At 42.3% G+C, this 23472-nt stretch overlaps 1 protein-coding gene across 2 annotated transcripts; it reads left to right on the top strand.

Moving 5' to 3' along the window:
* The first annotated feature begins 961 nt into the window (after positions 1 to 961).
* On the top strand, positions 962 to 17293 carry zgc:113054 (uncharacterized protein LOC541322 homolog). Of its 2 annotated transcripts, XM_024270124.2 has the most exons (11): positions 962 to 1106; positions 4995 to 5184; positions 5262 to 5353; positions 5436 to 5668; positions 8618 to 8854; positions 8927 to 9001; positions 9071 to 9287; positions 9830 to 10038; positions 12460 to 12532; positions 14279 to 14396; positions 16548 to 17293. In XM_024270124.2, the coding sequence occupies exons 1-11, from the start codon at positions 1091 to 1093 to the stop codon at positions 16741 to 16743; spliced, it is 1656 nt and encodes a 551-aa protein (XP_024125892.1). In that variant the 5' UTR covers positions 962 to 1090; the 3' UTR covers positions 16744 to 17293. The 2 variants fall into 2 exon arrangements, with proteins under 2 accessions (XP_024125892.1, XP_036068009.1); XM_036212116.1 differs by lacking the exons at positions 14279 to 14396; positions 16548 to 17293 and adding an exon at positions 13707 to 14272.
* The last annotated feature ends 6179 nt before the right edge of the window (positions 17294 to 23472 follow it).

Genomic DNA, 23472 nt, shown 5'->3' with positions numbered 1-23472 from the left:
CTTTGGAGTTTCGGTGCATCAGTCTGGAGGGACGCTACATTATGCTTTATATTACGTGCGCACAGCTGCACGGCAGGAGGGAGTCTGCACTTGTTTGAAGCCGATCTGCTTTGGATTTAGGAAGATAAAGGCATTATTTTTTATTACTGAAGTACCGCAATAAGCACCGAAAGGGAACCGAAACCGAAACAAAAGAACCACGGTAGAACCGGAACCGCATCAGAACCCATCGGTGCCCAACCCTACCCGCGGGCCCCACTTTGGGGACCCATGCTGTAAAATGAAGCGCTATACTGGTGCTTTCTAATGTCGTCATCACTTTCTGCCAATCAGTAAGTGACTCCAGAGGCTCCGCCCCAACCGTTAGTTTTTATTTTTTTATGGACCTACAGCGGATGGGGCCCTCAAGAGGTCTTAATGGATCCATTTAACTATGGAAACACTCAATACTGGACCGGACCGGACCGCTCAGTGGGAATTTGAAGGACGGCTTCAAGACTTCAGAAATAGCTGTGATAGATCAGCCTGAACAACTGATGAAAACAACCTCTTATCATGTTCTGAATGATTCATTAGCATGTGAAAATGTAAAAAGGAAATTCTTTTGTCCAGAACCATTTCTGGAAAATCTTTTTCCTCTTCTTTTATCCAGAGTAGTCGACTTAATCCTGAAGATCTACTCCAAGTTATGGTTAGATCTACCCCAGACCTTCATTCTGTCAGTCTTTAACGTCTCAGTGAATGCAGTGAAGGATCAGATCCGATCCAATCAGATCAGATCCAGTCTCTGTCTCAGATCTCAGCAGAGCTCCACGCACGTCAGCGTGTGAAGGGTTAACCCCGCGTGCCGGTTCACAAACGACCGAAGGCTATAACTGTCGTTGTGCAACTTTGAGATATTTAAAAAGAGGCCCGGGTGGCACGCGCGCAGCGTTCACGTGTCACCCGCAGTTAAATAAGGTTTGTGTTCACGTGTTCGCGGCGGCTCCTCCTCGCTCCGCGCGTTCTTCCTGTGATATAACCGAAGCCCCGCCGCGCATTCCCGCCGTGAGTGCCAGCTGCTCAACAGGCACGCCCATCTCCCGCCAGCATGGCTCCAGTCAAAGGTAAGATCGATGCTTCATAACCGCGCGAGGGTCCGCGCGCGCGGGGCTCCGCGCAGACCCCAGTCGTCCGTGATTCCCGCTGCTGCAGGTCGTTCATTCACAGCTGGTTTCCTGCAGGTTCACTGTGACAGATCTCTGCCACTCACGCACGTGGAGCTTGAATGAACAGATTGTTTTAGGTCTGTTTGGAAACGCGCACAGGACGGACGTTTCCATGTAAAGAGCTGGACCCCGGGAGGGGGGGGGGGGGTCTCCCGGTAACGAGGGTCTCCCGGTAACGAGGGTTCCGGTCTGCTAAAGCTTCAGGAGAGTTCCAGGTTTCTGAGGATGGATCCAGTTCTGACTGAGGATCCGCGTGAGCATCACTCTGTGCTGTAATCCGGAGGGAACCAGAAACCTTTGAACGTTTTTGAGTTTAAATGAGTTTTCAGAACATTTTCACCCAAATATTACGCGGGACAGAAAGAGACTAAATGAAATAGATAAATACACCATTAAATTAATAAACACGTGTGTCTTTAATTATTTAAAATTTACATTAAATCAAGAAAAGTGGAAATCAATACAAAAAAGTTTAAACATATGTGGCATTAACATATCAAATAGCCATTAAAATATTATTTTAATGGCTATTTAATGACATATTTAATGATTTTATGGCCCATAGTGAGCTGGAAGAGACACATTGAAATAAATATATTTAATAAGAAATCATAAAATAAAATGTCATTAATTATTTAAAAGTTGCATTAAATAATTAAAATGGTCATTAAATGGGTCGATATTAAATACAAATTCAATTTAAACGATTCAAGAAGCATTTGTTTATTTCATAATTTAATAAAAGATTTCATGATTTAATGAAAGATTTCATGATTTAATGAAAGATTTCATGATTTAATGAAAGATTTCATAATTTAATGAAAGATTTCATAATTTAATAAAAGATTTCATGATTTAATGAATGATTTCATAATTTAATGAAAGATTTCATAATTTAATAAAAGATTTCATGATTTAATGAAAGATTTCATGATTTAATGAATGATTTCTAGGGCTGTCAGATTTGTCGCGTTAAAAACGCGTTAATCTGACACGTGCTTGACGCCGACAATTTTTTTGACGCATTAATCGCGGACTTTCTCATACGTGCCTTTCCATACCGCGCGCGCGGGCGTCCCGCCCTCTAACTCACCGGCTGCTCTCACTAGATCACGGGCGGGTCTCCAACCACCAAGCTACTAGCTAAAACCGGCCCGGCGCTAGGACCTGGAGAGCTCCTGCACCCTAACCCGGCTCCGGTTCGCGTCCAGTACCACGTCTGGTGGTACCGGCTCGCGTCCGGCGCCGCGTCCCGAGAGCTGTGGACCCCCGACGTTCCGAACAGCAAGCTCACCGGGGGACGTTTTAAATGTTCTGGAGGTTTAAGCGTGATCCAGCCCCAGCATAGCGGTCTGTCTGCCGGCATATTCATGGCGTGAGCTCCGCTGGACACGTCGCTGCATCGAGCTGCAGCCAGAGAACGCGGCGGCAGTAACAGACTGTCAAACTATCCACAGAGTATCCCGCTTTTCTCAGTCTTTAATGTTTTAAAAAACAAAAGTTCATTGGAAATGATAAATCTCTATTTCATTTATTACTGTAGTTCAGCAGAGGAGGAAAAGATTTGGTCCTGACAAAAAATGAACATGAAAGTGTTATGGAAATTTTTTATTTTATTTTTTTTAATTTATTTTATTTTACTGAACGTTGATTGAAGTTTAGAATTTAAAATGCCCTTCACTTGCACTTGGGCTTTTGTTAGGCATTTTATGTTACAGCCTTTTATTGTTAAGAAAGTTTATCTCAAGTTTATCTCAATAGAATTGAATTCTGTTTTATTTGCTTAACAAATGTTGTATTTTATTGTTGTATTGATTCCTCCCCAGGGCTCCCTTGAAAAAGTGGTTTTAAATCTCAATGGGATCCACCCCTGGTTAAATAAAGGTTAAGAAAGAATGATACAAAATAAAGTATTTCTGATGAAAACTATTAATTTTGCCATTCTTGTTTTCATAATTAATGTAGAACTGCTAAATTCCACGAACCACACATTTTTTTCCTTGAAAAAAGGCCACATGTAAATTTGCGATTAATCGCGAGTTAACTCCGGACAACGCGATTAATCGCGATTAAAAATTTTAATCGCCTGACAGCTCTAATGATTTCATAATTTAATGAAAGATTTCATGATTTAATGAATGATTTCATGATTTAATGAAATATTTCATGATTTAATAAAAGATTTCATGAACTGGGCAGTGGACACCATTTCATTTAATCTGTCAAACTCTCCCGTCACACTCAGTGTGGGCGGGGCTAACCCAGATCCTTGAGCAGATGTTGAACTTGTGATTCATGGAGAGTCTGGAGTTTATTCACGTTTTTAAGGTTTTGTGTGGAACCTGACACACATTCACGGTGTAAACATTGCTTTAGTGAACCGTAGAACTTTAGTGAAGGTCGCTTGCTTAAAGCTCCTTCTCGTTCCACGTCTGCAGGAGCTCTGCGGCGCCGCCTGCTTCCTCACGGAGGTTTGGTGCTTGTCCAGCCCAGGAGCAGGACTCTGTTCACTCTGGTTGTCGAGGTCCGACACTCACCTGGTTCAGACTGCACGAGGAACCGCCGCAAGTGTGTGCGGCAGTTCACATCAAACGCACATTTTTCCGTGATGGTCGACAGGCGCTTGTGCTAGAATTTTTTTTTTTTGTTTTTGCCATCATGAGTACATTAATGAACTAAAAATATGTATACTTTCTGTGTGAAAACAAGGATGGTGAAGACAAATAAATTATTGACATGAAAACCTTTGAGTTCAGAAACAATTAAAACAATATATTAATTGAACATCTTTTGCTACAGTGAAATAAAGTAATAAATAAATAGATACTGAAGTGTCTTTGTAATGATAACACACACTTTTAGATAACAACTTATGCAAACACTGTAATTAAGAAATGTACATTATGTCAAATGACCTCCGCACTTCACAGAACAATAACAGGGAAATAATAAAGCACAATGTTGTATTTTAATTGGAAGCTGCAGAGTGACGGTCAGTCAGCTGTGACCCACAGTCCTTGAGATGTGTTTAACTCGATGCTGAAGTCAGCGCTCAGCCCAAGTCCTGCCACACATCTGCTCATTTTATCAACAGAACTACTGAGAGCTACGGGATGATGTGATGGACAAAATGGATCCACCATGTTAAAGGCTCTCTGACACTCAACATATAGGATGAAATTGATGCTTTGGTGAGCCGGTTCGCAGGTCCGAGTCATGACTCTTGAGACGTGAGTCAGGTGAGCCACCAGGAGTCGGTTGGAGCTGTTTGCAGCGCCTGTGTCTCCGTTTCTTTGTGAATCTGCTTCTTCTGACATGAATGTCCTTAAATCGAGGCTGAAGTAAAGCTATGATTTGTATAAATGTTCTATAGTCCTTTTCATGAATGAACATTGAAAAATTAAGAGAAAGTTGCGTTTTTTCATGATCTTTTTTCTACTTTGGACAAAAGTAAACAGGAGTTCTTAGAAATAAGTCATAAAATAAAAACACATGAATAAATCCAGAAACCTCTCGAATGGTTTTTAAATAAATGTAAAACCTTCATTCAACCCATTCCATAAATCTACACCACAACATGATAATAGGCACATTTTGTTTGTTATATGAGATAATATGTTAAATGGAATCGCGGTTTGATCTGCGAATGTTGGTCTTTTTCATGAATTGAATCCAGTCATCCAGCAGTCACATTCATGGATCATTTACACGACCAGACTGAACTGGTCCAGAACATGCAGCATTAGAAACAATAACCCTGCAGCAGACTTGTGTTCTTAATCCCAGTTCCTGACACCCCAGTGGAAGTGATGGTGGACTTGTTAACCAAAGCCAAAGACATGGCGGCATCCTGCAGTTCTGCTCCAGAGGAGCTGAGCGCTCATCTGCAGAAAGCTCTCGACATCGCCAGTGGACTGGACAAGTACCTGGAGGAGATGACAACACGGGAAAGTGAACCTTTGAGAGAACTTTATGAGTACGCGGTTCTTTCTTTCTCAACAATACTTCAGTTTGAAATGATTTTTGACTCTTTGCTTCCATTCTTTCTGATAGAAAGACGATGTCTCATGACTGGAATGGAGTGCACAAGGAGGGCAAGACACTCTTCCAACTTCCAAAGGAATGCATCACTGGACATGTTGAGGGTTGGACTTTCTCCAGTTCTGATTGGACAGCTGTGGATTGTGTTAGTGGTTCTGATCCAGTTCTGTCTGCGTGTCCCTGCAGGTCAGACCCTGAAGATGTTGATCCACATGAGTCGAGCTAAGAGAGTTTTGGAGATCGGAATGTTCACCGGCTACGGAGCTCTGTCCATGGCCGAGGGCCTTCCTGATGACGGCCTGTTGGTGGCCTGTGAGTTAGAACCGTATCTGAAAGAGTTTGCTCAGCCCGTCTTTGACAAGTCGCCACACGGGAAGAAGATTGTTGTCAAAACAGGATCAGCCATGGACACACTGAAGGCAAGATGATCATGATGAATGTTTAACATTGTCTTTCATGTTAGTGGTTACATGCTCTATTCACACAGTTCATTATCAACTCGTGAAATTCTCTGCAAGTTCAAATATTTAATCGGCAGTCCCAGAGAAGTACAGCAAATAATAATAATAATAATAATTTATATTCTAATCAACAGCTGAACGATTGCAAGGAATGCTGCTGACCTGCAGGTGAAGTTCAGACTGTAGGTGAAAGAAGGAGAGGAGGACAGAAAAGACTGGAAGGAAGGACTCGGTTTAGAAACGTCTTCTATAGAGACTTGGAGGTGAAACGAGAGTCAGATGGGAAAAGGATGAAGCTGGAAGATGAAGCTGTGATGTTGAATGTGGTCAGTGGTTACGACCCCCCAGCTGGGCTGTGAGCTACAGGAGAAGGAGAAATTCTAGACCAAAAATATTTAGTCTAACTAGAACAAATTATAAATAGATAATCCTTAAGGATTTTCCCTTTAAATGGAGTGTTTCCTGGATGGTACATAACAAGTACTCTCTGTAAAAGTGCAGAAAAGTATTCTGCATTCTGGTGGTGTTGGTGACGTGTTGTTTTTACAACGTTCATGTGTGTTTCTCGAGTTGGACAGACAGTTTTCTGATCAAACGCCACCTGAACGCGGCATCTTAGTAAGTTTGGGGTTTTCCCTGAAGGACTTGAACCCATCAGTGCAATTGGCTCTAAAAGCCACAAAACTCAAACATATTCAGTTTTAAAGTCATTTTCAATCAAATTATAGGCGGGTTTTCATCCAGATTCCATGTTATTTCTTTCTCTCTGAAGTCGTGGATGGAGGTGTGAGGAGGACTCTGGTGCTGATGAAGAGGAACAGGCTGGAAGTTAAAGTGTCTGTGTGGTTCTCAGATATTTCAGAGATCAGGAGGTTCTTCCAGATCATTGGACACCAACAGCTACAGTAAAGAATCACCAAGAACAGAAGAGTTCTGGTTCTTTTCCTCTGAAGCTCCTGCTGTTTGTCAGGCCACAGCTGGAAAGGAGAATGTTTTCTTTCTTCCGTCGTCTTGACTGGACCAGCAACAGTTAAATCAAATCAGAGAGCAGACAGAAGTGCAGAGAGATGCAGGGCTGGTGAAGGTGTAGCTGGTGGAGAGGTGGATTATCCAGACAGGGTTCAGCAGATTATCGAGGACAGAGATGGAAATGTGTTGATGGAAAGATGGAAGGAGAACTTTGAAGAAACTGTTGGAGCTCAGAGGAGAAGATGTGTCTGTTCTGTGGAACAGGAAGATGCAAACATTGATTGATTGGTTTATTTCAAACATCAGAGAGGAAGTGTTGGTGAGAAGACGCTGAAGGGTGGAAATGCTTTTGCTACCTGTCCTGTCCAGCAGCTGAGCAGACCGATCAGAGCTGAGGGTCTTCTGTTGGACAGACGGTGAACTGACGCTCATTTTAATAAGAAGGGAAACAGCTGATGAGTCACATTGATGTTTTGGGAGAAGTGGAAGTCAGACTGAAGTTAGAGGTGAACAACAGTATGGATCCATGCAGAGAAAGAACCACCAGCCAGGATTTGAAGTAACACTCACCGTAAAATGACATTTTCTTCATGGGTTTAGAAGATGTGAAGGAGGTCAGAGTGTTCCACACAGCCTAGGTATAATTAAATTCCTGTACAGCGTTTACAGTTTGCCTTGGGGCTGTTTTCTCTGGGGGCTGTGCTGTGGTGGAGTGTTTAGCACGTTTGCCTCACAGTGACAAGAAGCTGAAATTTCAGCTGGGTCCTCCCTGGTGGTTTTTCATGTTCTCCTGGTACAGATGTGATTTTTTTTTCTCCAGGCCCGCCGGCTTTTCCCACAGTTAAACTTCACAGCTTCACAGGTTATTTATTGATGCAAATGCTGCCTCAGGTGTTTGGAGGGATTTTGTGCCACCATATTGCAAGCAGAGGTCACAGATTTGAAGTCAAAATTCTCCAAGTTACAAACAAAATCCAAAGTGTCGCAAATAAAATATTGAATATTTGCTTTAAAAGTTTTTTTTTTGCTTTGCAAACTTTTATTTTTAAGAAAAAAAAATGCGATCAAACGTTTTTAGATGCGTAGTGCCTCATCTCGCTTTCACCCTATCTTTGGCTTTGCCTTCAACTTTTTCTCTCAGCGTAACGTTTGTGCCACCCCAAACAGCCCTCTGATTGGTCTAGAGCCCAGGTGTGGAAGTCCAGTCCTGGAGGGCCGGTGTCCCACATGTTTTCCAACCAAGCTGCCATTGAAGCTCCCTATTGGCTAAACACACCTGATCCAGGTAATCAGGGGCAGATAAGGCTTTCTGGAAAACCAGCGGGACATCGGCCCTCGAGGACTTGAGTTTGACACCCCTGCTCTAGATTCTATCCAATCAGGTGTCTCTGTCCCGCATTGCCGTGCTAGGGGACCGAGTCTTCAACCATTCTGACCCGTTTCTCTGTGAGCAGAACTCAGAAGGAGCAAATATAGAACTCAGCTCAAATATACAACTGAGTTCTGGATTCATTCACGTCATGAGTCCTGTTTACTTTTGTCCAAAGTAGAAAACATATTCATGAAAAAAATGCAACTTTCTCTTAATTTTTCAATGTTTAATTCATGAAAAAAAAAACTATAGATTATTTATACAAATTATAATTATAAGACTGGTTTCATTCCTGCTGCGATCCAGTCATGTGTCCCAGTACACATGTTACTTCTGTGATGTTTCCAGGTTTGACACTCAGTGCTGGACTTCTGACTCTGAAACTGTGACATGTTCTGTGTGAGGCTTAGGTGACCATGTACTGGATGACCCTCTGCTTTTCCTCAGGCGTCCACATTTACTCTCAGTGTTTGTTTAGTCGTCCGCTTTGCATAACCAGAGAAGTCAAAGTTTACCTGACATTTGAGCAAACATGCTAGTTTTGTAACGGGTCATGTCCTTTTTAGGAACTGGCAGCTGCTGGCGAGCAGTTTGACATGGTCTTCATCGACGCTGACAAGAACAATTACATCAATTACTACAACTTCATCCTGGAGCACAACCTGCTGAGGCTGCAGGGGGTCATGTGTGTCGATAATTCCCTGTTTAAAGGAAAAGTCTTTCTGAAAGATTCCACAGATCCCAATGGGTCATCCCTACGAGAATTCAACCGGTTTGTTAGTGAGGACCCCCGCGTGGAGCAGGTGTGTGCGGCCTTCCTACAGGAAGTCTGGAGTTCTGTCATTCCATTCTGAACGCTGTCATCTGTTTGGAAGGTGATCCTCCCGCTCAGAGACGGCATCAGTCTGATCCGGCGGGCGCCGCTGGCCCGTCCGTCTCCACCTGCTCAGGTATCGTTCACTGAGAAGGAGGATTTCCTCACAGCAGCAGCACCTTTCTCATAAATCTGTGTTTATCAGAGGACCATAAGCGACGACGACGTCTTCCGGGGCGTCGGAGGGATTTCCATTTTGGACCGAATGCGTCTCGATGGGAAAGTGGCGTACGTGACTGGTGGGGGGCAGGGCATCGGCCGGGCGTTCGCCCACGCTCTGGGGGAGGCCGGGGCCAAGGTGGCAGTGGTGGACCTGGATCCGGCTCGAGCTGAGGCGGTGGAGAGGGAGCTGTCCGTCAAAGGTGGGCGGAGTCCAGGAGACGGCTGTCTTAGCTTCATGTCAAGGAGAAGGACAGATCGAATCAGGAACGTTTGTCTGTTTTTACCAAGACGATTTATTTATCTCATTTAGAATCTTCTTTTTTCCTGGGATAGATCTCTATATCACTCCATGTTATTCTCTATCACTCTGTTGCTGGTTCAGCCTTCACAGCACCTACAATCTTCTAAATCTTCCTGAATATTTAGCCAGTATTTTCCTGGTTGTTTAGTAATCAGACAGTTAAGTTAATTTTTCTTCATACTAGCTTTATGCATTTGCCACAAATGTGTCCTTCTTACTCATAGCCTAAACGTTCACTGGATTTCCAGGTTGTTCTGTCTTTGGCCAGCAGATGGCAGCATAGTCCAGAAAAAAACAGACTTCCTGATGCTGAGGTTGTGCCTCTAATTTTCCAATTAATAAAGGAAAAGAAAATACCATTGAAACTATATGATTCCGTTTCGTATCACTTGTTTGGTGGATCTTCTAAAGTGTTTTAGACATAATTGTGTCTGTTTCCAGGAATCACTTCCATCTCCGTCAGCGCTGACATCAGTAAACCAGAAGACGTCCAGAGAATGATCGACGCCGTCGTCTCCAAATGGGGAGCCATTCACATCGCTTGTAACAACGCTGGCATCAACCTGAACTCTGCCAGCGAGGACACGACCTTAGAGGAGTGGGACCGAACCTTTGACGTGAACCTGAGGGGCACCTTCATGTGCTGTCAGGTGGGTGTGGCTCTGAGGGAACGTCGTCATGTTTGAGGGACTGCAGCTGTCGTCTGGAACAACATGAGGTTTAAGGTAGAACGACTGAAGCCTTGAAGCTCTAAACGTTCAGAGAAGAGATTAACAATAATAATAGGAATAAAAATGTGTTTTATTTAAAGTAGCCGACCTTTCCTGTCACTCAGGATCACAACATCCAGACTTTTATCATTGATTCCTGTTACAGTCTCCAGTTCTTATCCGAGTTTAATTTACTGATGAATTCAAAAGTGATCATAAGACAAATTATTTAAAGTTATATGACGGAGTTTCTGAGTTTATTATGAATGGTGGTGATTTCTATTTCGTTTCTTTAATCCACATGAATCCTACAGTTTATTCCAAAAGTCTTTAATAAATTGAAACTTGACAAACATAATAATCTCCTTTCATAAATATATCTCGTTATGACTAAATATACTATATAACTACTTTTAAATCATTCTTCATAATGTTAATGCACCATTTATTCAGTAAGTTTGTTGTAAACCTAAATAATTTCCTTGATTTTCCTGTTGTTACGCCCCCATGTGGTCTGGGGGGGCGTAACATAAAGGTAAATTAAAGAAGAAATGTAACAAAAAACACGTCTCCATAAAAAGTAATACATTTATTTACAAGAACAAAACACCAAAACAATATCTAAAAGTGAAGCAAAATACTTCAGGGTGAACCAAGGCCAGAATAACAAACAAAACCCAACTAACTCAACCCAGGGAGCTGACCTGCAAAAGAAAAGTAAAAGAATGACAAACACTAACCTGGACTAACAGAAATAGGAGAAAACATTTACTAAAGAAAATGGCAGTTCACCCTACAGCTTCACCTAAATTAACACTAAATACTAAACACAGAGTGGGACCTAAACCAAATTAACAAAGAAACTACAAAGTGTGCACAAACTAAAACAGGTGGAGAAGATCACTGAGCTGCAGTGGAGAAGATCACTGAGCTGCAGTGGAGAAGATCACTGAGCTGCAGTGGAGACAGGTTGCAGCCCAGCTCCCTTCTCCTGGTCTGGAGGTCCACATGGTGCTTTTGAAGGCTCTCCTCCTTCAGGTTGGACCAATGGGGAGCCACGCCTCCAGCACCACACCTGAAACAAATAAACAGAAAGACACAAACAAAGATCCACCAAACACAAAGATATCCCACTCTGACAAAAATCCACAGAACCAAAAGAAAAATACAAAACCAAATACGGCCTCAGCCGTCACACTACAGAAGTCTCAAAGATTAAAGATTGAAACAGACGGTTTGAATCCGGTTTTATTTGTCTGTGGATGAATCTGTTTTTTTGTTCTTGTTTACTAATAAGAAAAACAACCTAAAATAATGAACTTGATCCAACAAGAAATACAACAAATATTGTTTTAAAAAAAACTAAAATTAATTATTGAATTGAGTTTAAGGGTTTTAATGTTTTTGTAGACAGTTTCTATCTCCAGAGGAATATATATTTTATTCTGTTTTCTAAACTGTTCAGTCATCAGATCCTTTCAGACTCAGAAGTCTGAGCTTTCCGTTATTTAGGATATGAAGCTGATGCTTAATTAATTTTATATATTTATTTATGTATATTAAATAGAAAACTTCCCGTCTAAATGTGTTTTTCCAAATCCTTCAGAATGTTTTTCGTCTTTCAATTCAATTTTATATATAGCCCAACATCACAAATCAATCAGAATTTAAATCACTAAACTTTAGTGATGCTTCACTCACCTCTATTTTATTATGGTCACTATTGACTTATAATTCCATCTAAACATCTATAAAAAACACTGAACCACAGTAACCACGACAACCACGAGATGCTGATGTTACATCATCAACTTAGTATTGAGCATCTCTAACTCTGGTCACATTTCTATAGCGATGAACATCATCAGTCTGAGTTCTAGTTTTTATTTTATTAAGTAAATAGAGAAACTTTTCATAAAATACAGTCTCATGAGATCTACAACGGATGGGGGTCCTCTAGAGGTACGGGTCGGGTCCATTTAACAATGGAAACGCCCAGAATACCGGACCGAACCGTTCCGGACCGCTCAGTGGAACGAGGCTTCAGTATTCTGCCTGTAATGAAAACATCTGGAGACCTTTCTGTCAAACACTGTCGTCGTGACGCTTTTAAATAAAGTTTGGAAGAACTCCAAAAGTGACAAAACGTCCATCAAGTTCCCATCATGCATTTGGAGTTCATACTAGAAAATGCTCATTTAGATGCAGAGAAACATTCATATACATGAACGTCTCACTAGAACTCTCCCCATCAGCTGATTAATCCACACGAGTGACTCGAAGACCGAGTTCTCTAGTCAGTCCAGAAGACGTTTGTGTTTCAGCGTTTTCACGAATGTTTCCTGTCTGTCATCCTGTCAGGCAGCAGGTCGAGTGATGCTGAAGCAGAGATACGGGAAGATCATCAACACCGCCTCCATGGCCAGTCTGATCGGTGAGGGGGGGGGGTGATCTCTGATTGGCTGTTGTTCAGACCTTTGTTTTATTGTGTCATGGATGTTTTTACAGACGTATATTTACAGGTTTGTTCCACTTTTGCACATTTGAAGCCCCCCCCCCGTAAACAGAAACAGTTGTGATTGCGTCCTGCTGCAGCAGCTTTGCATCATAACAAGCCGCTCTCTGTGGAGGATGTGCAGAGCGGTTCCTGTGTGGCGGCAGGACTCCAGCCGGTGCCGCCGGCCGCGTCTCTGCAGCGGAAGACTCGCCGCTCATCCAGTCAGATGTGCTGCTTTCCTCTTCCAACACGTTCCTCCGGAGAATCCGGAGCTCTTCATCAGCAACATCGTCAGAGGAGCAGCTGCACAGCGGGCTGCGCAGACCTGCTCCGACTGCACGAGCAGAACCGGACTCGGAGAGCGGCATGAAGAAATGATCAATAGCTGCCATTATGCCGAGTCCATCAGGAGTTTGCTTTGTTGCTGCGGACATCTGTTATGATACTGTCATAATGTGTGATCGGGGGGGGGGTCCTGGCCACGGGGGGGTCTGAAGAGCAGCTCTAAACTCCACAGTAAAATGCAAAACGATGGCTTTTTGTCCATCTGCTGGACCTGGAGCACGGCGTGCTAACGGCGTGCTAACGTGTTTCTGTGCAACACAAACACACATCCTGAAACAATGGCTGGAACCGTCAGACGATGTTTAACGGATTTTGGTCTGATGACCTTACGGAGGGATTTATGGCGCTCACATTTACAGCTGATATCTGAACGCCGCTCGTCTCCGCAGGAGCAGAATGAATCATTTCAACTCTTATCGGCGCCACAACTGAAATAATGCAGACATGTCCGCTAAAGAGCAGCTTTCCCGCTCTTGAAGTGAGCAGTAGTATGAATGTTAAGGAGGGTTGGAGGGCTTTATCTGCCCCCCCCCCCGGGGATTACTCTGCTTAAGGAGGACGTAACATCAATGCTGCTTTATGTCCAGGATGAAGATGTTTCTGACGGATATTTGGGTCTGGAGGGAGGATTAGTGCTGCTTTTGTTCTGACTATTCACATTTCACATTATCAGATCCGGCCCATCCCAGACCCGGTCCTGACCACTCCTCCCACAATCCAGACCTGGTCCTGATCCAGACCTGGTCCTGACCACCCCCCGATCCAGATCCGGCCCATCCCAGACCCGGTCCTGACCACCCCTGATCCAGATCCGGCCCATGCCAGACCTGATCCTGCCCCAGCCCAGAAACCCCACCCCCCATCACCACCACCACCCTGATCCAGACCGGCCCATCCCAGACCCGGTCCTGCTCTCTCCTACTTCCCATCTCTCCTCCATCCTGCGGCGTTTCCTCCAGCCCCGCCCCCGGACCCTCTCTGCCGTCCCACATTCATCATCTCGCTCTGGCGGTGAAATCTTTTGGCAGTCGGATCCGCGGGTGACGAGGTTAACTACTAAAGTTGTGTGTAACTTGAAGCTTCCCTTGCAATAATTAATCAAGCAGCAGAGAGGCGGCGTGCTCTCGGCGTCCCATGCAGCGAGCAGCATCTGTGATGGTCAAGCAAACAAATGGCTCTCTGCTTTCTGCTGCTGGGAGGAGTTAGTTCCTGTGACTTCATGAGATGCAGTTTGAAGTTCAGAAACACAGTCGCTCGGTTCTTGTTCCTCACAGATTGTTGTTTTGTTTGTTCCGTCCAGAATAAACTGATCTAAACCGTCTCATTTTCCCGCTCCAGTGCCTCATCCTCAGAAGCAGCTGTCCTACAACACCTCCAAAGCTGGAGTGGTCAAACTGACTCAGACTCTGGGAACGGAGTGGATCGACCGAGGAGTCCGGGTCAACTGCATCTCCCCGTGAGTTCTGTCTGCATCTCACTTCATTACCGTCCAGAACCGTCCAGAACCGTCCACGTCAGTCACTCCCGTGGCTCCGTCATCATCATGAATACATGAAACGGATGAATGACAAACTTTAGAGAAACACGAGGAGCATCTGCTGCTCAGAATAAAATGATACGATCTTCAATCATCTTCAGTCACAACATGATCCCAGAAATCTATGACACCAATCTCAGTATCAGAAATCAGCTCAGGAGATCCTCAGGGGTTTGTGTCTATGACAGAGACGGAGACTGTGTCTGTGAGGAAGAGGAGGAGGAGGAAGAGAGGAAGAAGTGGGTGAGGAGGAGGAAGAGAGGAAGAGGTCTGCTGGCTGTAGATGAAGCTGCAGATCTCGTTTCTTATCAAATCTCTCTTTATGGTCATTTGATCCATAAGTCAAAGTGTTTTACACCAAAACCATCTTCAGATCATGAGCTAGAGCTCCAGAGGGAGAAGATCCAACTGGAAATTAAATGAAAATAAAAAGTAAACAATAAATCATTGAAATCTTAAGTGGGGGGGGTCCTCCTGGTCCTGGAGAGATCCGGTGCAGCAGAGTTCTGGAGAACCTCATTTAAGACACTGATTTTAATCCGGACGGAATGATGCATCAGGAACACGAAAGCTGTTCAAGAACAGTTAATCAGTTCTGTCAGAACCTGAACTGCAGTATTTGTAGTGTCTGATGAAGTATTGTAGTGACTGATAAAGTATTTGTACTGACTGATGAAGTATTGTACTGACTGATGAAGTATTGTACTGACTGATGAAGTATTGTAGTGTCTGATTAAGTATTGTAGTGTCTGATGAAGTATTGTTGTGACTGATGAAGTATTGTAGTGACTGATGAAGTATTGTAGTGACTGATGAAGTATTTGTACTGACTGATGAAGTATTGTACTGACTGATGAAGTATTTGTACTGACTGATGAAGTATTTGTAGTGACTGATGAGGTATTGTGGTGACTGATGAAGTATTGTAGTGACTGATGAAGTATTGTAGTGACTGATGAAGTATTGTAGTGACTGATGAAGTATTGTGGTGACTGATGAAGTATTGTGGTGACCGATGAAGTATTGTACTGACTGATGAAGTATTTGTAGTGACTGATGAGGTATTGTAGTGACTGATGAAGTATTGTAGTGACTGATGAATTATTTGTACTGACTGATGAAGTATTGTGGTGACTGATGAAGTATTGTGGTGACTGATTAAGTATTGTAGTGACTGATGAAGTATTGTAGTGACTGATGAAGTATTGTAGTGACTGATGAAGTATTGTAGTGACTGATGAAGTATTGTAGTGACTAATGAAGTATTGTGGTGACTGATGAAGTATTGTACTGACTGATGAAGTATTGTAGTGTCTGATGAAGTATTGTACTGACTGATTAAGTATTGTAGTGACTGATGAAGTATTGTGGTGTTTGATGAAGTATTGTACTGACTGATGAAGCATTTGTACTGACTGATGAAGTATTGTAGTGACTGATGAAGTATTTGTACTGACTGATGAAGTATTGTAGTGACTGATGAAGTATTGTAGTGACTGATGAAGTATTTGTACTGACTGATGAAGTATTGTACTGACTGATGAAGTATTGTAGTGACTGATGAAGTATTGTACTGACTGTTGAAGTATTGTAGTGACTGATGAAGTATTGTACTGACTGATGAAGTATTGTACTGACTGATGAAGTATTGTACTGACTGATTAAGTATTGTAGTGACTGTTGAAGTATTGTACTGACTGATGAAGTATTGTAGTGTCTGATGAAGTATTGTAGTGACTGATGAAGTATTTGTACTGACTGATGAAGTATTGTAGTGACTGATGAAGTATTGTAGTGACTGATGAAGTATTGTACTGACTGATGAAGTATTGTACTGACTGATGAAGTATTGTAGTGACTGATGAAGTATTGTAGTGACTGATGAAGTATTGTACTGAGTGATGAAGTATTGTGGTGACTGATGAAGTATTGTACTGAGTGATGAAGTATTGTGGTGACTGATGAAGTATTGTACTGACTGCAGTAATGATCCTCCCTTCACCACCTTTCCTGTGTTTGTTACCAAGTGTCTCCCTGACAGTAGCTTTGCCCCCCCCCCCTGTTTTCCAGAGGGATCGTGGACACGCCGCTCATCCACTCGGAGGACCTGAAGCCTCTGCTGCAGCGCTGGCTGTCAGATATCCCTGCTGGTAGACTGGCTCAGGTGACAGACCTGCAGGCGGCTGTGGTCTACTTGGCATCTGACACGTCCGACTACATGACTGGGCATAACTTAGTCATAGAGGGTGGGCAGAGTCTCTGGTAGAAGAAAACAGACTTTATTCTTTTGATATTCCTCTCAGAAATACTTTAGGAATCATCTGGATTATTTTAGGAAGACGGGAATATGAAATGTGAACAATTTTCTCTGCTTGATCTTAAAAGCAGATTAAATATTTTTCCGCTGTAAAAACAATCCTGAAAAGTGTCTCCAAAGCTGTAATGTTTGCAGCTGCTGACGCCTCACGGCGACAGGTCCATGTTTCTAACATCTGTGTGTTTAGAAGAACATGAGAACATCACCAAACACTGTCGCACTTAAATCAGGAAACGGCTGACAGAAGCGTTAAAGGAAGACGACGATGACAACACCAGATTATAATATCATCAAGACATGGAAACACCAGGAAGAACCACATTTCTACAACAAGAACATATCTAGAAACCTTTTGTAAATGAAAGATTCCTGTTGTGTTAACTTTGATACTGTTTAGTCCACATGATGCAACGATTTTCCATGTAATACAATCTTTGCAGTTCCTTATTCACATTGAATGACGTCTGTTCAAATGTAATAAAACAGTTTCTTTAGAAAAGACCTGATTGTTTTTGTTTGGTGCAGTTAGCATGTTAGCATAGCCACAAGCTAATGATTTTTAGGCTAAGCTACAGTTCAGGGTCAGCTTAAAGTGAATGAAAAAAACAGAATAAACATTAAAAATAATTTTTTTTTGAAAAAATTGAAAACTTAGATTAAATAAAAAATACAGTAAATAAAAAAAAATACTGACAACTTGAATATAAAAAGACTGTATATGTTAACAATTGAAAAATAATACTGCTGTTTGGAATTTTCAACTTTTTTTTGTTTTTCATTCTTTGTTTTCTGTTTTTAGCTTCAGATTTTCTAGTTTTCGCTGCTGATCTGATCCTAATTTCACATGGGGGCGGAGCTTTGAGCTGATTGGCTGCATGGGGTGACAGAGAGAACTCCTCACTACATTTTCTCCTCTTTTCTCAGACACACATGAATATTTTCACTTTTCTCTCATTTTTTATTCTCAGTGTTCAAACTTTCATTGGCAGGTGTTGTTAATTTATTCCAGTGCTGAATAGTATTGCAAAAACAGTCTGTAAATGACAAAGAATGTCTCTTATAATAACATAAAACGCATAAAAAATACTTACTATAAATTAAATAAAGTATAGAAACAAACAAGGGAAAAGGACTGCATCGTCACAAGCCTAGAGTCCTCATAACAAATGAGATAAATAATCAAATCTGCTTTAAACCCAACTTAAATATCATTTCCCAATAAAAAAAATGATATTTAAAGCGACCTCTAGTGGTCGAGAAAATTACTGCAGGGAAAGAGGAGAAATGCACGTAACTCCCGCGGTGCATTATTAAGCGCCATACAATCTAAAATCAGGTCATACAATTATTTCTTAAACTCAAAGGAACATTAACTAAAGATTTATTTAGCACTATAGGAAAGTAGCTGCTAACAAGCTGCAGGACCTGCTAGAAAGTCAACATTGCTAGCTTGTGAAACATATTCTCTCAAACTTAAACAGGGAAGGAAAACAAAGGAAACAAAAACTTACGTTTGGTCAATTACTTAAATAAATACTTTAAATGCAGCAACTGGGGTGCACAGAAACTAAACTGGACAGGATTCTAACACACTCAGGTTCTCTCTCTGCTGCCTCCGGCACGTGGCAAACCGAAACTAACTGAATGAACGCACACAAACCACCGAAGAAGAAAATGCGATGTCGCATTCAGTGACATCATCACAATGGGCTGAGCCATTGTAACAGACAGACAGACAGACAGACAGACAGACAGACAGACAGACAGACAGACAGACAGACAGACAGACAGACAGACAGACAGACAGACAGGCTTTATTCCGGACTCGTAGTCCAATAGGACTATATAAGATGATAAAAAAATAATAATAATAATAATATAATAATAATGAAATAAAAAATACAATAGTTAAAAAACTCCAGAGAATGTAAAACATATTTAAGAATACATTTCTTAAAAACACAATAGTTAAAAAGCCAATATAAATTAATTAAAACGGGAGGATAAAAAGCTCCTCCAGTGTTTCCAAATACTGGATCTAAAGCGAATGGCACTAAACCTGATGTTGTGTATGGACATAATAAGAACTGTAATAATTGACTTTGTATTTTTTTAATAAGCTCAGGTCCTACGTGTCTAAACAGAAATGTTTTTTCATCAACTGCTGCTGTTTTTTATATTTAATACTCTCTGATGCTCATATTTTTGCTCTTTGTGTTTATCTGTCGATTGGGGGTTTTTTTTGCCAATAACGTGCAACCCCAGAATAAGTAACAGAAACCTCAGAAATACAATATAATTAGAGGAGCCTCCCACACCTCCAGTATCTGTCTTTTCCCTGTAGGTTTGTCAGGATTTACCGTGTAAGCATTAGTACTGAGCGGTGGAAATATTGCACTGAGTTCTCTAACTATGATGCAGTTAATGTATAATTTCCTTCCCATGTGAGATGACTTTCATATTAAGATGCATGCTTTGTTTGGATCCTCAAATTACCAACTCCATATTAAATCTGACAGCAGAAGGCATTGATCACAGTCCTGTTAGCAGCACTCCACGTTTGATTTCATTTGCACATCCATTAATATCTATGAGATATACAATTGTCGTCTTGGGCATATTGATTTTGTAATCCCTCCTTTCATTTTGTGTTCCTCAGCTGCAATGAGAAAATGTTCCCAAGGATCTGGATAAGATGCAGACTCACTGGTGCTGCAGTCACAGCTCCATCATCCTGGAAATGTAGATTCAAAATAGAATCGGGACGTTTCAAGGATTGCATTGAGAAACAAACCTTTGATGACCTTTTCTGTGGCGTAGAAACTGTAAAATCCTCCCATCAGTTTCATGTAGAAACGTGAAATTATTCACGTGTGTGACTGCAATAATACCTGCATGATGACCACACTGATCCACTGCTACGGAGAACGTAGAGTTCCTGACAGAATGCAGAAAAAATGGGAATCGATGAGAAGTGATGAGTTTAACACGCCTGTTTAGCTATTTTTTCAGCTACATGCTAGCTGTTTTGGCTAACCTAGTTGTTTTTTTGTTTGTTTTTTAGTTTAATTTGACATTAATTTGACTAATATGTTAGTTGGCTATCAGCTAGAGCGTTTTCAGCTATCAGAGCGTTTTCAGCTATCAGAGCGTTTTCAGCTATCAACTTCAGAGTTTTCAGCTATTAATTTCAGTATCTTCAGCTACCAGCACGAGTAACTTCAGCGGCATAATTCAGCTTCCAGCATTCACACTAATATTAACACAGGTAATGCTTTATATCTGGTTCATAAGTACGTTAAAAAGTTAAGTTTTTAAAGTTAAAATGTTTCAGAGTTCAATAATGTTTCTCCTGTTCAGCCGCGACATGAGGTGAGTTTTGGATTTTGGCCCCCGGTGGGATTGAGTTTGACCCCCCTGGAGTAACCCAATGAAATTAATGCATTTTTACAGTTGGCTTAGTGTGTGTGTGTGTGTGTGGGTGTGGGGGGGGGGGGCACAAACAGCCCCCCTTCATTTCAGATTCTGAAGACTGAGAGGGTTAAAAGTGAAGTATCACAGTTCTGCGTGTGATTTGAACAGAACCAAACATTGCTGCCAGAGTTATTGATCGGTGGAGATGATCGATGTTACCAATTGGAAATATTGACAAAAGGCTCCTAATAGATTTAGTTTTATGAAAAATCAAAGAAGCACCAACACACATGCAATACTGGCAATACAAACATGATAAAATAGTGTCAAAGATCCAGATGAAACGACGGGACTGAGCTTTCCAGTCTCCCTGAAGTCATGAGGTTCTGATCCCGAATAGACGGCCTGCAGGTGTCGCTGTTTCTAACTGAAATGATGCGAGCAGAGAGTGACGGCAGTCTCAGCAGTTTGTTGGAGTTTGTGCTGCAGGAGGCGTCGGTTTGGCCCTCACACTCAGAGCAAACAGAGACGTACAGATGAGCGGAGCAGGAAATCTGCAGCAGAGTGAGAGGTCTCTGCGGAGAGCAGCGTCTCTGACAGACAGCCGCGTTGCTTCCACATCCCTGCAGTCAGGAGCATCAGCCCGAGCAGCTGATGGGTCCACTTCATCCTGCTACAGTCCTGACTCGAGGATCGACGTGTTTTCTTCAACACTGAGCAAAATGGAGGTTTTGAAAGTTCTCCATCATGAGAAGATCCTCAACAGCCTGACATCACGTGTTCATAACTGACGGATCTTTTAAACAACCTTAACCATTATTTGTTACTGAAGCACGAGAGACGAGCTCCTCGCTGTAGGTGTCAAGTGACATTCTTCTAACGCTAAGTACACATCGCCGTCAGCATCAGGCGTTCAAGCAGCCGGTCCATGGAAACGTGTCTGTGCCGCTCAGTCCTCCATGGTCAAACTCTGGTGAGGATCTGCAGGACTTTAAGTCCGTTTTCTGGCTCTACGTACAAAATGAGCTGCAGATGTGACAGTTTAACTTTAACCAATCAGAGACTCAGCTTTGGTAGTGACGCGTGGATAGCTTCATATTCAAGCTACTGAAAATGATCCTGAAGGAGACTTGAGTTATTGCAGTTCGGGTCGGGCTGGAGTTCTGAGACACCAAGTCTCTCATCTATCAGAACGGAGCAGTGAAAGAAAACCAGATTCATAAGATCTGCTCCGCTTTGACATCTCACACTCTTTCTTTGTGTTCAAAGACCAGATGAAAGCCTGTTCTGAAACCAGCCGGTTCCTTACGACACCACACAGGCTGGTGGTGCAGCAGAAACTCTGGTGGGTTCACACGCCAAAGAGCAGACTGTCGACGGCGAGTGTTCTGAAGTCAAATGGAGTCGAGTCTCAAAATGGATCATCGGATCAGTTACCACGATGAGATGTGAAGGTTCCTGGTAATTCTCAGTTGTAAAAAAAGTAAAAGTATAATAAATGTGACGTATAATATATATATAATGGAAACTTAGTTGGTTGTGAGATCTAAAACTTCCAGACCAGAACAGAAGGTTCTCCTCTTCCTCCTGACTTTGTGTCAGACTGAGCATGACCTTTTGACCTCAAAGCAGACCTGACCTTTTGCCGGCAGGTCTGACAGCTTCATGGTTCCATCAGAAATTGTGTCTATTGATTGGCTGATAAGGTAGATGCCCCTGTGTGGGGGGGTGAACTGGATGATGCATTCAAGAGCTGTAGGACATTTCAAACTTTCCTGATGGAATTGAAGTAAATTAAATAATGAATAATGGATTCGTTTTTCATGTGGGCAACAAACAGTTGGAACCGTCATTAGCTCCTGTCGTTTAGAAAAGTCCTTAGCAACAGTTGCTAGCGTCGTATGATGTCGTATGATGTCGTATCTGGTAGATTTGTGTTGTAGGTCTTCATTTAATCCAAGATTGTACAGATTTGTAGTCAGAGTGCAAAGAAATGTTAAGATTTTTCAGCAAAAATACAAAAAAATGTTATAAATAAATGCATTATTTGTCTAACATGATTTTAATTTTTAGTATCAAGTCATGATTTATCTCCTGAAAACATTTCAGAACATGTCAGTAGTATTGAAAGAGCATCAGGACGGTGGATTCCATGAACACTTAGATGCTGACAAGATGTTTTAGAGAGATCCTGTAAACACATAGAATGAATATTTGATGCCGTGGCTTCGTTTAACGGCCGCTCGGCGCTCCGTCTGAAGGGAGATGAAATGTCTGTGTTGATGAACCTGAACTCTGTGAAGAACACTAACACACGTGAACATGTTTGATTAGAACCACAACAATATTGTCAAATGTTTTCAGGAGGCTTTTTGACTGTAGTCTCTTCAGAAGCTGGACGACACAAACGCTTGTAGATCCACTCTGTCCCACTGGGACCCTCTGACAGCGTCCACGTCCACCCGGCTGTGATGGGACGGCGAGTGGACTCCTCCAGTAAAGGACAGGCCGTTTGGATGCGATTAAAAAGCCCTAAAGTTCCTGCAGCCCTCGTCGCTCATTTGAAAGAGCTCCAGCTTATTTGAGATGTGCAGATGTTTTTGCTGTGAATCTAGCATCTGTTAATACAATCAGACTTTATGTTCAGTCCTGTCCCACAGACCCCCACAGGCTTAATGAAGAGCATCAGCCAGAGCAGTCATCTCTGTAATTGTGCTGCAGCAGGTAATGAGGAGATCGCTCACCAGCAGCGCTCCCTGCAGTCAGAGGCCACATGCAGCTTTGCTCAGCATGTTTATGTGTTTTCAATATGAGAATTGTGTCTCTTTCATGAAGTCTAACAGCACAGAGAACTGCCTACCTTCATGATAGACAAACACTCCAACAGCTGAAGCACAAACGATCATGAAAAAGATCTTTTTACATAGAGAAGTGTTTGTTTGCATTTTCTATTGGAGTATTGTTGGCTGGATCTGAAGCATGAAGTGACCCCGTCCCATTCCACCACGACTCCCTTTATATCCGTCCGTCAGTATGAAAGAGGCCTTTCTCATCAATGATCTGCTCCCTTCATACCTGCAGCTCTAAATGTGTATTCACTGCCACAGATGTGTGCTGCTGCATCTGTTTTAATCTCTGATCACATTTCATTTGTGGAGTTTCTCGAGAGAACTGAAGGTAGAGTTTACCTTTACCTCATAGAGGTTCTGCTGCTGTCTGCTTCTCCTCAGAGGACAATACAGACTGATTTCTGATGTTGTAAAA

This window comes from Oryzias melastigma, linkage group LG5, assembly GCF_002922805.2.
Source record: "Oryzias melastigma strain HK-1 linkage group LG5, ASM292280v2, whole genome shotgun sequence".
Classification (NCBI taxonomy): domain Eukaryota; kingdom Metazoa; phylum Chordata; class Actinopteri; order Beloniformes; family Adrianichthyidae; genus Oryzias; species Oryzias melastigma.
Note: the sequence above shows the minus strand (reverse complement) of the source record. Positions and strands in the feature narration are given on the sequence as shown.

Excerpts from the sequence above, each read along its gene's own strand:
- zgc:113054 (XM_024270124.2), top strand. Across the intron at positions 5,185-5,261 it reads CCTTTGAGAGAACTTTATGA|AAAGACGATGTCTCATGACT; the intron begins GTACGCGGTTCT and ends TCTTTCTGATAG. Across the intron at positions 5,354-5,435 it reads CATCACTGGACATGTTGAGG|GTCAGACCCTGAAGATGTTG; the intron begins GTTGGACTTTCT and ends GTGTCCCTGCAG.